At 45.8% G+C, this 14,243-nt stretch overlaps 1 protein-coding gene across 4 annotated transcripts in view; it reads right to left on the minus strand.

Moving 5' to 3' along the window:
- Window positions 1-14,243, minus strand: part of SLC6A6 (solute carrier family 6 member 6) — a 74,735-nt gene that overhangs the window by 39,759 nt on the left and 20,733 nt on the right. For 3 of the 4 annotated variants that reach the window (XM_024207519.1, XM_024207518.1, XM_024207517.1), the window contains one exon: window positions 433-672. In XM_024207519.1, the coding sequence (XP_024063287.1) occupies window positions 433-661 (229 nt within the window). In that variant the 5' untranslated portion in view covers window positions 662-672. Of the gene's footprint in view, window positions 1-432; window positions 673-13,802; window positions 13,919-14,243 lie in introns of those variants that run through there. The other variant, XM_024207520.2, reaches the window with a different exon arrangement.

Raw genomic sequence — 14,243 nt, forward strand, 5'->3', positions numbered from 1 at the left:
CTTTCATTTCATTTAAGCTAAAGCAGTATTTTTATTTTAAAACCCAAAAGAAATGTTCAGTTCAAGTCTTGTCTTAGTTGCACCACTATAAATTTGGAGTAGCGCCATTAATTGGAGTTATTCTACATTTACCCTGAGAATATTGATCCATATAATTAACGTATATATTTATTTGTAAGTTAAAAGTGAAGTTCAACTGTAATACTAGTAAAATTCAAGGTTGTTGGGTTTTTTCATAACAGAGCTTGGATATTAACTATGAAATAATCAAGCAATTTCTCCTACAGGTTGGGAAAGAGAAAAGAGATTGTTATGGATCTTTCGATTTTAAATATGTGGGAGACATTCCGATGCTACCGTATTGGAAGGATGGATGGTTGGACGAATGTATAGCTGAATGAGAAGGAATTAGAGAGAGAGAAAAATACTCACCTCCGCCATTTTTATAGCAGAGATACGGAAACCGCCAGACATTGCCTAAACCAATAAATCCACCAGCCACGGACAGCAGAAAGTCAATCTTACTCGCCCACTTCTCCCGTTGAGGCGGCTTCCCCTCTGCCTCGTCCTCAGGGCGTGTCCCAGGGCTCTTGCCAGGGGAAGGTTTGAGGATGTCCTTGTGGAAATCTTTCAAACACTGCAGCTTCTCCTTTGTTGCCATGTTTCTGGTTTCTAAAGAGAAAAAAGTGGCATGAATTTATTAAACAGACATTATTGGGAGAACTCCAACCGTACAAAACTTCTTTAACCAAACTAAGTTCCCTTAAAGGTCACCCATTACTAACGCACACATTTCCTTTACTGAGCAGGATACAAATAGGCCTCAAAAAGTACACAGAAGTCTCTACCTTTGCAGGACCTTGTCAGAATATGATGCAAACACTTCCTGTGCTTGATCCAACACTCAGAGGTGAAAGTAAGCCAGTACGGTATGGTAACACAGCCAACATCACTGGCAGGACCGCTGATGGGGGAGGGGGCCAAAAGGGGCAGCTTCCCCGGAGCCCGGCAATTTAAAAGGGCCTGGGGCTCCCGGCAGCGGCTGGAGCCTCTGGCCCTTTAAATCGCCGCCAGAGCACCAGGGCTCCCAGCTACCGCTGCCGCTACCGCTACCATGGGGCTCCGGCGGCAATTTAAAGGGCCTGGTGCTCTAGCAGCAATTTAAAGGGCCTGGGGCTCCCAGCCGCCGCTACTGCTACCGCGCCAGCAGCCAGAGCCCTGGGCCCTTTAAATCGCCCCTGGAGCCAGGGCCAGCTTTAAGCCAATTCACCCGATTCCCCGGAATCGGGCCCCGCTCCGGGGGTCTTTGGCGGCATTTCGGCGGCAGGGGGGGTCCTTCGGTGCCGCAGAAGACCCGGAGCGGACCCCCCGCTGCGAAGTGCCGCTGAAGCCCCGGACTGCCACCGGGTATTGGAATCGGGCCCCGTGGGTCATAAAGCCGGCCCTGCCTGAAGCCCCGGGCGGCGCGAGCCGGACAGTGCTGAAGGGCTGGCTGGGGGAGTCTGGCCCCAGCCCCGCCCCTTCCACCCAAGGCCCCGCCCTTTCGGGGGCCCAGAGCCACTCCCCCCCCACCTTGCTCAGGTCCCCGGCCGCCCTGCATACTGGGAAGTCACTTAAGTTACTTTCACCCCTGCCAACACTCCACTGACTCAAAGACTTCCACTGACATCACTGGGCACGGGATCAGGCCAGTGAGCACTGAGAGGCTGTGTACATTGGCACTGGAACCTCACTGCTCTAAGAGGGTGTGCTCTGCCAGATTTAGGAGGTGTAAAAGATGTGCAGTCCTTGTGTGCTGACTAACTTCAGGCAGCGAGTGTATAGGGAACGCATGCTGCATCAGTAAGTGATGGGGCTGAGCCTCCGCACCCCTGACGGCAGAGGTGGTTAACAGGCTGACTGTGGGCCAAATCCGGACTGCCAGACACTTTTGAACGGACCGCAAAATCTTTTTATTGTCCTTATTGTTACTGCTGTGTGAAAAATGTTTCTCTGGAGTCTGGACCTTGACTATACCTTTACCAAGAAATTTGGACCTTAACAAAAAATAATTGACTACCCCTACCCTAAGGGATTCTGCTTGCTATGGGGCAGCGATTCTCAGGTTGCTGCTGCTTACTCTGAATCCCCTTAACTCCTCTCAATGGGCAAGTCCAAATGAAATACATATTTCACTCTGATGTCTTACAGTACTCTCACATTTTTTAAGTAACATCCATTGCTCTTTCCCACTGCCCTAATTCTTACTAGAATCTTGTATCATTTACAGCCTGCCATACTCTGGCTCTGACTAAAGTATTGTGATGGTTTATCCTTAACATGCTGGAATGGGAAGCCATTTCTCCTAATCAGGCCATAGGATCTGAAAGAGCATCTTCAATTTATTCTATTCACAATGAACCTGCTTTCATTTGGCATCAGTAAAAGCAAATGAACTTTTATATTCAGTTAACTTCTTAGGGGGAGGGATAGCTCAGTGGTTTGAGCATTGGCCTACTAAACCCAGGGTTATGAGTTCAATCCTTGAGGGGGCCACTTAGGGATCTAGGGCAAAATCAGTACTTGGTCCTGCTAGTGAAGGCAGGGGGCTGGACTCAATAACCTTTCAAGGTCCCTTCCAGTTCTATGAGATAGGACATCTCCATGAATTTATATGCATGTATAAAATTACACATTTTCCTAGTGTGATGGTTGGTTAGTTAATTAAAAATCCGAGGGCATGACTGACCCTGATGCAAAACCAAAAGCAAATTCAACCACAGGGGCCAGCTAATTTAATAGTGAGCAAATGATTAATTGCCATGTGAAAATAATAAACCATCATATTATTTTATATATAAGTGCCTTTTTTATCCAGGAGTTCTTAACTAAAACAGTTTAGGAATAACAACATTTTTTTTTTTTTTTTTTTTACAGATAGACTGTTTGAAATTATGCATTCATCAAAATGTGTTGGCAAGTAAATGGTAAACCCAAATTCAGACATTAGGTCAAATTTCTTCTGCATGCAACTCAAATGACTTCATCTGACTCCGGCTTGTTACGTTTACACAGTGTTATGATGCTGAAAATAAACATTTTCATCAGACCCAAACAAACCAGCAAATTTATGCCAGGCCACAGCCATTCCTTGCTTGGTACATGTTCTAATGTGTGCACAGTCATAAAAATCCTGCTTCATATTATCCCATTTGATAGCCGTAAGCCTAGTACTTCCTTGCTGCTTTCTGATCTGTAAACAGATTTAGAAGCTTGGGTTGACATTAGCTCTACAAGAAGTTTTTAATTGGAACATGATTCTGAGATTCATGCATCAGTGTACCTATAGAGATGAAAACCTTTCCATACACCATGTATCTCTGAGCCAGTCAAACCTGGGCCAGTCAAGCCCCAGTGCCTTAAACATTTGAAAGGCCAGTGTTCTGGTAAGATGTCCCTCTGCAATAACAACTCCCTACTGCTCTGACAGCTAAAAAAACAAACCATTTGTTTTAGCAGTACTTAATCACTAGGGTTTTCTCCTGCACTAAGAGAAAGGTCTGTTATTATATACATACTAGTGAACAGGAGGGGGAGCTTGGGGAAGAAGAAAGATAAGATGCTGGATAATCATTAAGGCTAAGATTTAATCATGGGTATTTTTAGTAAAAGTCATGGACAGGTCATGGACAATAAACAAAAATTCACAGCCCCATGACCTATCCATGACTTGTACTATATACCCCTGACTAAATCTTGGGTGTTCTGGGGGACTCCAGGGGTGCAGCTGCTGCTCTGGAGGGGGAGCTCTGGGGTGCCCGCTGCTGCTACAGTGGGGGGCTCTGAGGCATCTGCTGGTCCTGGGGGAAGGCGGGCCTCTGGGGCGCCCGCTGGTGCACCCGCTGGTGCTGGCGGGAGGGGCTCTGGGGTGCCCATTGGTGCTGGGTGGGCGCCTGGGTGCCTGCTGGTGTTCGAAGGGGGAGGGGGCCTCTGGGGTGCCCGCTGGTGCTCGGGGGAGGGGGGGCAGCCCGAGACTGCCGCAGCCGCTGCTGGCAGGGAGCGACCAGGGACCGCTGCCGCTGGCAGGAGGTAGCCCCGCCGCCCGGGACTGCGGCTGCTGCTGCAGGCAGCCCTGGGTTCAGTCGCATCTGCCAGCTGTAGAAGTCATGGAGGTCCTGGAAAGTCATGGAATCCATGACTTCCGTGCCGCTGTGCCAGACTCCCAGCCTTAATAATCATTGACCATTATGGTTTGTTTTTTTGTTTGGTTGGTAGGTTGGGTTGTTGTTGTTTTGGGGGGGGGGGGCTATTTTTGGTACCTTCCTCTGAAGCATCGGGAAGTGGCCACTTTTAGAGACAAGATACCTGACTAAACAGATCAACGATCTGCAATGAGATAATGCTTCTGCTCCTCTATGGAGGTCTTATTTTATTCAATTTTTTAGTGAGTTTGCTAATCCAGTCTAATCTTACTGGCTGTTGTCTTATTTCAACCAAAGTGCAAGTTAATTTCATTTAGAATTTGCAAACCTAACCAATTTTCTGCATGCTGTGTTCTATAAATTCTATCTATCTATGAGATGGTTGACTGTCCTGTAGTTAGAGTTAATGGCTTACAGGCTAAGTGCTAATTGTTGTCTTTTGGGATTCTAATTTCGTAACACATGGCACTACATTTTCTAAAGGGCATTCTTATTTGGGGTGCTCTACTTGTCCACTGATTTTGGGTGTCTCATTTTTGAAAATGTAAGTCTTCAGTTTTATTTTCTGATCCAAAATAACTTGGAACTTGATGATGGATCTTGGCTCTTCTGCTATCTTGCAGTGACAAACCCTCAACTCCACACTCAGTTTTTAGTCCTTCAGTAGGAATTCGAGTGAAGACAGCAGGATTTGAAACTAATTATAAGGCCTCTATAGCATTTAACCAGCTGCATAGTGAGGCACAGTACATTGCTTACCTGATAGCTGTGCAATGCACAGCTCTGGATCTTTTTATTTCCCTCATTGTAACATTTCATTTTTTGCTATGAATCTATTCATCTATTGTTGGCAAGGTCTCTATTCTATTGTCCATTAAGATACAGTGTCTGTTTATGGTTAGGAGGCATGTATTGTCCATCAGTGCCACAGGAATTAACACTAAGCTGCCACTTGTGACTACAATTCTAGCCCATGTCATATGTTTCATTCAGGGACTGTGGGAGTTTATCCCATTAGCTGCCAACTACTGGTGGCTACACAGCCACTCCCAGTTACAGGAAGTGCCTACAGAGTCTGTAAGGGAGGGGCAGAGGCCATTCTATTTGGCAAGGAAAAGTCAAGAAGGCTGAGTTTGTTTAGTGAAAGGCATTGTCTGTATCATTAATGGGGTTGGAGTTTCATTTCCTTCAGTTATGTTCCACTGGGTGAGGTTCTTAAGGGATAACAATCAAATAGCCTGATGGAGATGGGGAGGGATAGCTCAGTGGTTAGAGCATTGGCCTGCTAAACCCAGGGTTGTGAGTTCAATCCTTGAGGGGGCCACTTAGGGATCTGGGGCAAAATCAGAACTTGGTCCTGCTAGTGAAGGCAGGGGGCTGGACTCGATGACCTTTCAAGGTCCCTTCCAGTTCTAGGAGATGGGATATCTCTATTTATTTAAACAATACTTGCTCACTGCTCAGGTCAGAAGAGAATGATAGATTATGTTTTACGGAATCACTTAGTGGGGCACTTTCTGAGATCCAAGTCCCTCTAATTCCCCCAAGGAAAAAACTGTAAGAAACTACTTTTAAAAGCGTGGAGTCCATCATGAGTAATCCAACTCCGAGGCACATGTCTGCCTTCCAGAGCAGCTCCCTCTATGAAGCCTTGGCTATCTCCAGGAAGACTTGGCTTGATCTGCTAAAGTTAAGATGGATAAACAATGAACAGCAGCCAAGCCTGCAGCCGAATATGTAGAACCTCGCTGGAGAAAAGGGGGAAAAATCCAACTTTTGCTGGGCTAATTCTGTTCTCATTTACACTGGTGTGAACTCAATTAACTCCACTGAAGCCAATGTAGTTAATCTGGATTTATGCTGGTATAATGTAGGAGAATATAATACAGTAGCTAAATGTGGCCCTTTGCATTTTTCTCTCTTTGGCTCTCAGCGTAATCATTACATGCTCCACACACTCTATATAATTGACATAATAGCTCCTTTTTTTCCTCTGCAGCACAACTCCAGTCTCCACATACATCAGCCCCACTCCCACCTGTCAGCCAGGTGCATGAAATGCCTCACTCAGAATATCTCACTGTCTGATTAACACAGACTCAGTTGCTGCTCTCCCACTGGTTAGCTATTGGAGCTCAGCGGAGAACTCCAAAAGAGCTCAGCCTTAGGCAGAGAATGCCCATAGCTAATGCCAGGTAGCTCTACACAGTACATCATCTCTGGTGTAGTTACATAACTGCTACCTCTGTCACTAGAATAATGATTCACTCTCCCACCTCTCGTAAAGGAAAACAATATAAAATAGCAGGGGTTCTCAACCTTTTTCTTTCTGAGCCCTCCCCTCCCCCCACACCCACACATGCTATAAAAACTCCAGGGCCCACCTGTGCCACAACAACTGTTTTTCTGCATATAAAAGCCAGGGCCAGCATTAGGCGGTAGCAATCAGGGCAATTGCCGGGGGGGGCCCACGCTACAGCAGGCCCTGCAAATCTTAGTTGCTCAGGCTTCAGTGTCAGCCCTGGGTGGCAGGGCTCGGGGCACCTGGCTTCAGCCCCATACGGTGGGACTTCATCTTTCTGGCCTGGCCACAGCAAGTCTAATGCCGGCCCTGCTTGGCAGACCCCCTGAAACCAGCTCGCAGCCCCACAGTGGGCCCCAGATTCCTGGTTGAGAACCACTGCAATATAGCACCTTTCAGTAGGCGTTAAAGTCAAATTCATCCTTGGTTTATCTCCACTGAAGTCAAGTGATCTTTAAGGGCCAAATCTGCAAAAGCATGTGCACCCAGTTCAGGTGTGCAAACAGCCTGATGCATTTGTGCAAATCAAAGCTGTGCATGCCACAATACACACACAGTTTTGCATGTGTGCCTTTGAAGATTATAAACAAACAAACATGTACCCCTTTGGTTCTGATCTCTGGAGTTTTATTTAAGTTCCTTCAAAATCCTAAGAAACCCAGTTAGGAAAGAATGTTAAAAAAACTAGGCCCAAAAATACTCTGTAGAAATTCATTTTAAGCAGAAGCTACAGTACATACAGGTAGCTTAGTAACTTCAGGAGTGTAGATGATTGATAGATTATAGCCATCTTGAAAACTACCTCACAAGCTGCCCACTGCTAAGTCCTCTCTTAGCAGAACCAGAGAAAGACGACATTGCAAAGGAGCAATATAATGGCATATATGCAAAACTGGGTACCAGGATGATCTCAGTTCTGATCCTGGCACTGTCAATAACTTACTCTGCTGCCTTGGCCAAGTCATTTGTTTTCCATTCCTTTATGTTAAAATCTGAGAACGCTACTTCCTTTTCTCACCAGGATATTAGAAGGCTTCGATCATTAATATTTGTGAAGTGCTCTGTAAATACTAAGGATTGTTATTGGGCAAAGTCCTGAAGACTTTACTCAGTTTTTACTCATGGAAACCTTCTGCCGAAATCAACCTAAGTTTTGTCCAATATAGCACTGAATAAAAATCAAATAGGAGTGAGATCTGACTCTGCCAGTTTCCTATTTGAATATGGACTGAGAAATTGCTTTGGGCCCCTGGTTTAGGCTTCTCTACAGCCTGCTATTCCCCACCTCCAAGTGAAGTCAGAAGAGAAGTTGATCCACACTCAAAGCTCCCATGGACTTCAATGGGAACTCTGCCTGAAGAATGACTGCAGAGACTGGCCCATGGTTTTTACTGAGGGTTGGAATATTCTCGGCAGGCTGATGTTCAGGAGCTGATTTTGTTGCTGTTTTGGAGGCTTCCCTAATGATAAATTCCTTCAGACTGTGTTTGTTAATGTTTCTTCCTACCAGACTTACCTGTTCAAAGCCTTCTGTTTATCACGTTATAATTCATTTTATACTCCTGCTTCAGCAGATTGCTCTTGGCCGGTTTAGGCTTGATCATAGCTCCTATTTGATCTCTGTACATTTGTGAAACAAGCAAAATTTCCATCTCCATTTCATATTTTCACAAAATCAGCTACCTCTAGACTGCAAGCATGCTTGTGCCACCTTTAATTTTCATATCATTATATTCATGAGTATTTCAATATTAATAGCATTGTGATTCCCAGCTCATAGCAGTTCACAACTCCTGCTGCACCTGAGGGCAACGGGGAAAAACTCTGATTTCAATAAGAGCAGAATCAGGCCACAAATAAAATCTTTGTTACATTTGGCTCATTTCCTAGGAGCTCAGAACTCTAAACCATGCAACTTTTGAAGTCTGTCGCTTTCCCGCCTTAGAATATCAGAGTGGTTAGCCTACTCAATAGATGAGTAAAACACATAACTCCAGATAAAAGTTCTGGCTTTTTTACAGGTCTTTCTTATCTGAGGGGGAAAATACTGATCCACTTCTTTACCTGGCTACCGTGGAGGCCTGTACCAATATCCACAGAATGCCTGACTCCATTTACTGTCCTTAACTCCTATCCCAACTCTTTTGCTTCATCAGACAAAACACCCCCCATATTCTCTGAAAAATACCAACCCTCCATTTAACTTATTGCCTCTCTAATATTCTTCAAAGGTTCTCTATAAACTTCCCTTATCATTTCCCTCACTTTCTCCTCTTTGTCGTTGATGTCCTTTTTCAATCTTCTTTTCTTAATTTCTTTTCTCTCTGTGTGTGTCTATTTATTCAGCTATCCATCCTCCCTTTCTTTTCTTTCTTCTCCCTCACTCTACTCCCTCCCATTTCAAAATCATCTCTCCTCTCGCTTCTCTTTTTGCCTGTTTCTTTCACTGTTATACTCCTTTTCTCTTCCTTCGAAGGCTGACATCTGGAAAAGTTGCTATAGAAAATTCCGAGAGCAACAGATATTCCTTTATTTAGCTGGAGTATGTTACAAAAGGAAAGCCCTGGGCTTGTTGCAATTTCTTTTTAATCAATTGTATCCTGGACAAAAGGCATCTATTTTTTTCCAGCTGTCTTTTCTATGTGGCGCTTGTGTTCATATTCGTCAAGTGCTGTAAATGGGCACTGTGTCTCAGCTCAGAGTTATTATGAAACACTAGCTGGAATAGAAAACCTGCAATCATATAATACTCTGAATTTTCATTCTGTTATACTTCTTTATTTGAACCAATAAATCGATCACCACTAAACCCCAGATTACAGTAGCTGACTAGGGGAAAATAAAAAACCCACTGCCCTTTGTACCTTGGACTTGGCCTCTGTAATTGGAGGATAAAGGTGGGGAGGGAGACTTAAAGCTACTCTGTGTTTACAAAGAGAATACAATGGGTTGGATTTTAATGCAGTGTTGTTCTGCTCAACGCAGATCATGAAGCCTAAAGAAACAAAATACTCCGCAGTCAGAGGTCACCTTTTTTATATGGGACTTGGGGAAAGGGAGGAAGGTATTTTGATACCACTGACTGAGGGGAGTGAGAGCTCTGTAGCGTTTCCCATGTGGGCAGATGAGGGGAAAGCTGGAAACCAATCCAGCTCCTATTGAAGTCAATGCAAAACTCCCATTTATTTCAGTGGGAGAAGGATTAGGCCCCCTAGACCCTAGGGCTGGGGAAAAAAAGGTCCATGTGAAACTACTGCAAGGATGGAGAAGGAGTCTTGCACCAAGAGGCCTGTTCAGTTGAACCATGGCCACTAGCACAGGCACTGGGGAGCAGTATTGGATATGACATACAGCCAGCATGCACTTTCTGTTCTGTGTGCTGTAGTTTTTGATTCAACCACTATGAATCTAACAGCCTGCCAGAAGTTATCAGAGACACACTTTTGCCTTTACCAGACTTGGTTAATAAAAGCAGGTGACCCCAACACACCCCCAGTCCTGAACTTCCCCAGACCCATGTGTTCGGATTTGTCCAGCCCTCTCCTGCAACATTCCAAGGAATAATAAGATCCGTAATTTCCTTTAAGGAAACAAAACCCATCAGTTTGCCACATTAACTGGAGTTGACTAGGGTTACCATACGTCCGGGTTTCCCCGGACATGTCCGGCTTTTGGGTCTTTAAATAGCCGTCTGGGGGGAATTTGTAAAGTGCTAAAAATGTCCAGGATTTCCCCCCGGACGGCTATTTAAAGACCCAAAAGCGGCTGACAGGACAGCCGCGCCGGCGGAAAGCAGTACTGGGAGCAGCCTGGAGTGGCCGCGAGAGGCGGGTGCGGGCGGCCCGGCTCCCCCTGCGTGGGGCTCCCCTCACCCGCCACGGGGCACGGGCTCCTCCTCTGCAGCACTGCCCGCCGCGGGGCTGGGGCTCTCCCGGGGCTCTGCCCTGCACGCACCCAGCACCCCCGGGGCTGCTCCTGCCTCCCCGGGCTGGCCCCAGATCCCCTCCCCCGGGGGGCTGGGGTCCTGCTGCGGCTTGCGCCCCTCTGCCTCCTCCGCGGGGCAGGCAGCCCCAGGGGGTTGAGGCCGTGCCACCCCTTCCCCAGCTTCCCCCCTCCAGCAGCCCCCTGCCGGGCCTGTTCAGCCCTCGGCCCCACTGGGTCCTGCCCTGCCTCATGCAACCCGCCCCTACCGTGGGGCGGCCCGGCCCAGGGGGACTGGGGGAGCCGCAGCAAAGCCTCGCCCATAGCTGGTGCAGGAGACGAGCCTGGCTCTCAGCCCAGGCTCCGGCATCAACCTGCAGCAGGGAGTGGAGCCACCCCCCGCTGGCTTGGCTCAACCCAGCCCCGCTCTTAAAGGGACACGGACCCCACCGCAGCTTGGCCCGGCCCGGGGCACGTGGGGGTGTCACCTCACCCCCCGCCTGGGGGGCCCGGCGAGGGGGGTGCTCGGCACCATAGTAGCGCAGAAGGGAGGCCAGCGATGCACCTTACTCTCTCCTGCACTGCCAGCCACGGTCTTGCCTCCTTTCCCCAGCTCTGTGAGGCACTGTATACCTCAGAGCAGCAAATGGTAGCAGATTCTGCTGTCTCCAAGCAGAGTCTAGCCCTGAGTGTTTATTTCCAGTTTTCGGTTTGGTGCATTCACTCCTGATCTCCCTGGTAAAGTGTAACAAAAGCCCTTGGCATTCATTTTCTCAGTGTTTCTGGGAATACCCTTTTCAGTTTCATAGATCGATCCGGGATCTTTCTTTTGCTGTTTCCGGAGAGAACTGTTGACAGCAGGGAGATACGTCCCTGACTAGAGGGCAGGAAGCAAATTTGACCAGACCAGTTGTGACTTCCTTTTTATTTGTTACTATAAAATGTATTACACACAAATAGATTGCTAATGAACTTCCACCTTTGGGTGTCTGGAAAACAACTCACTCTAATACTTGGAAGATGCAGGGACCTTTGGTCTTAAAAAATGAAACATCAGACTCATTAATTTGGGGGAAGTGCAGTGGTCCATTTATGAAATTTCTTAAAAATATGATTCAAAAAATCCTTCTGAGACTGTATTTTAATGCTGAGATCCCAATAGCCTTACTATAGAAACAGAAAGTAAAACAAAGACATTCTTGATCCAGGTCAATTAGAGCAGTGGTTGTCAATGTTTCCAGACTACTGTACCTCCTTCAGGAGGCTGATTTGTCTTGAATACCCCCCACTTAAAAACTCCTTGCTTACAAAATCAGACATAAAAATACAAGTATCACAGCACAGTATTACTGAAAAATTGCTTATTTTCTCATTTTTACCACATAAATGATCAAATAAATCACGACTCCCAGATTGAGAAACACTGGTATAGTAGATAGAGCAGTATAAACAAGTCACTGTCTGTATGAAATTTTAGTTTGTATTGACTTCACTGGTGCATTTTATGTAGCGTGTTGTAAAACTAGGCAACTATCTACATGAGTTGATGTACCCCCGGAAGACCTTTGCATACCCCTGGTTGAGAACCACTGAATTAGAGGAATTTTGCGTCATGACATAGATCTATTGAACTAAATGGACTTATGCCAATTTACATCAGCCAAAGATCTGACCCTATTTCTTTAACATTTTAGGTGGAATAATTTGTTTTAATTTGTAATATTTATAATCTTACTATAAAGGAACCACATTTAAGTTTTAGGTACTTCTCAGTTACCTTCTTTCCTCAGACCTCATCCCACACACAGGCAAGTTTACTCAGTTTCTCCATCTGCAGATGGAGATAACAATACATGCATCACAAGAGTGTAGTAAGGCATAGTTGTGAACCCCTTATTCACACTGGTGAGCGGGTACTTATGGGAGTAATTGGTTCACAATCTGGCCCTTAATGGTTGTAAGTTACTTTAATTTCCTCATGTGAAAGGTGCTGCAGAAATGGAAAGTATTATTTATTTCAATAGCGGCTAAATGAATTTACATTATTTATGTGAAAATATTTCAGTTTTAGATATTCTTCTTAGAATCCCCAATTGTAAGTGTGCGGGAGGGGAGGATTCCAGTCCAAAAATGTGTGGCTCCTTTTACATCTCAGCTTTTATACTTTGTTACATGAGATCAGTCGTACGTGTAAAAAAAGACACATGAACATGGTTTGTTGCAACAGTGAAAATTTAAAGATCAAATACTTTTTTCATATCAGCTCCCTCATACTGATTTCGGCTCTGAGCATCTAATCAAATGCTAAGTACCTGTGCCTACGATGATGGTTGCATATGCTTCGATAATTAGTTTGGCAAGGCCTTCTATATCAAAGTTACACACATTTTCACACAATATCAGGCAAACCAGCTTGGATCTCTCACTATTCATGTCTCTGTACTAATTGTGCTCTGCATCATTTCACAAAAAAGTTATTTAACTGAGCTTGAAATTTGTCATTATACTGAGATTTCTAAAAATACCATTCTAGAAAAACTTCCATTTGGCTTGCCAGTAAAGAAAAGGACTTTATATAGCTTGTTTGTTTGAACTTCGAGGCCCATACAGTCCCTGAAATGACATTGCCTTGGTTAGTGTTGTGCCCCATTTCTCACAGTACTCATGATGGGTTGGATTGTCACAGCCCAGCTCAGTCACACAAGGGAGAAAATATTATCTTTTCCAAGTAGACCCCACTGATATGGGGATGCCCCTTTAAAGGAAGTTCCCGGGACAGGTATGGACAGGGGAGTCCCTCCAGTGGAGGGAGAGGTGAGTGTCAGAAGTAGGGTTACCATATGTCCGGACTTTCCCAGACATGTCCGGCTTTTTGGTCCTCAAATCCCCGTCGGGGAGGAATTTCCAAAAAGCCGAACATGTCTGGGAAAATAGGGAGGCATGGTAAGGGGACTGCCTTCTCCCCGGGCTCCAACTTTCCCGGCTCCCACCGCTCTCCACCGTGGCGGGGGCCGAAGCAACTTCCCCAGCGCAGCAGCAGCCGGGGGGCGGGAGGGAGGAGGGGGAATGTGGGATGCTCAGGGGAGGAGGTGGAGTTGGGGTGGGGAAGGGGTGGAGTTGGGGCGGGGCCCCCTGGAGTGTCCTCTTTTTGCACTATTGAAATATGGTAACCCTAGAGTTGACATTCACTTTAGCACAAACACAGCATTGTTGGTTTAGATTAATAGTAAAACAAGTTGGTTAACAAACGAAGACAGGATTTTAAGTGAGCTCAATAAAGTTAGAGAGAAAGTTAGAAATGGTTACAAGCAACTAAAAGTGAAAACATGCATCTAAAAGTCTAACACTTAATCTAGCAAGTTTTAGTTCAAAGCTTTGTTCAAGATGCTCTTTCTCACCCACAGTCTTCCAGCAAGACAGTTACTGGCCCTCTCCTCGATCAGGATCTCTTCCAGAGGCCCAAAGGTGCTGGTGCCTTTGTCTTCTTAGGTGAAAGAACTAACTTGGGGTTCTCTGTGCCTTTCTTTTATAGTCCAGTGAATCTTTGAAGTGGATTCTTCCAAAGGATACCCCTCAAAGTAAAGTTCATGCAAGCTGTGAGGAAGGCGATAGAGTCTGGTGGTGAAGGAAGCTCCATGCTCTTTTGTCCCCCACTTGTGTTTGCTGAAATGCAAATTCTTCTGTTTCCTGACATCTCCTCCCCCTGCTGCCTTGATGGTCCTGTTTACTACTTATATGTAAATTGAGGTAAACACACATCCTTTGTTTAGGATAGACCTGTTTAACAACTATTACCTCAGCAGGGCGGTCTGGTTTTGAACCTGTGCTAATAACATCAC

The sequence above is a fragment of the Terrapene carolina genome, unplaced genomic scaffold (genome assembly GCF_002925995.2).
Source record: "Terrapene carolina triunguis isolate 2854851 unplaced genomic scaffold, T_m_triunguis-2.0 Scaffold89, whole genome shotgun sequence".
NCBI lineage: Eukaryota > Metazoa > Chordata > Testudines > Emydidae > Terrapene > Terrapene triunguis.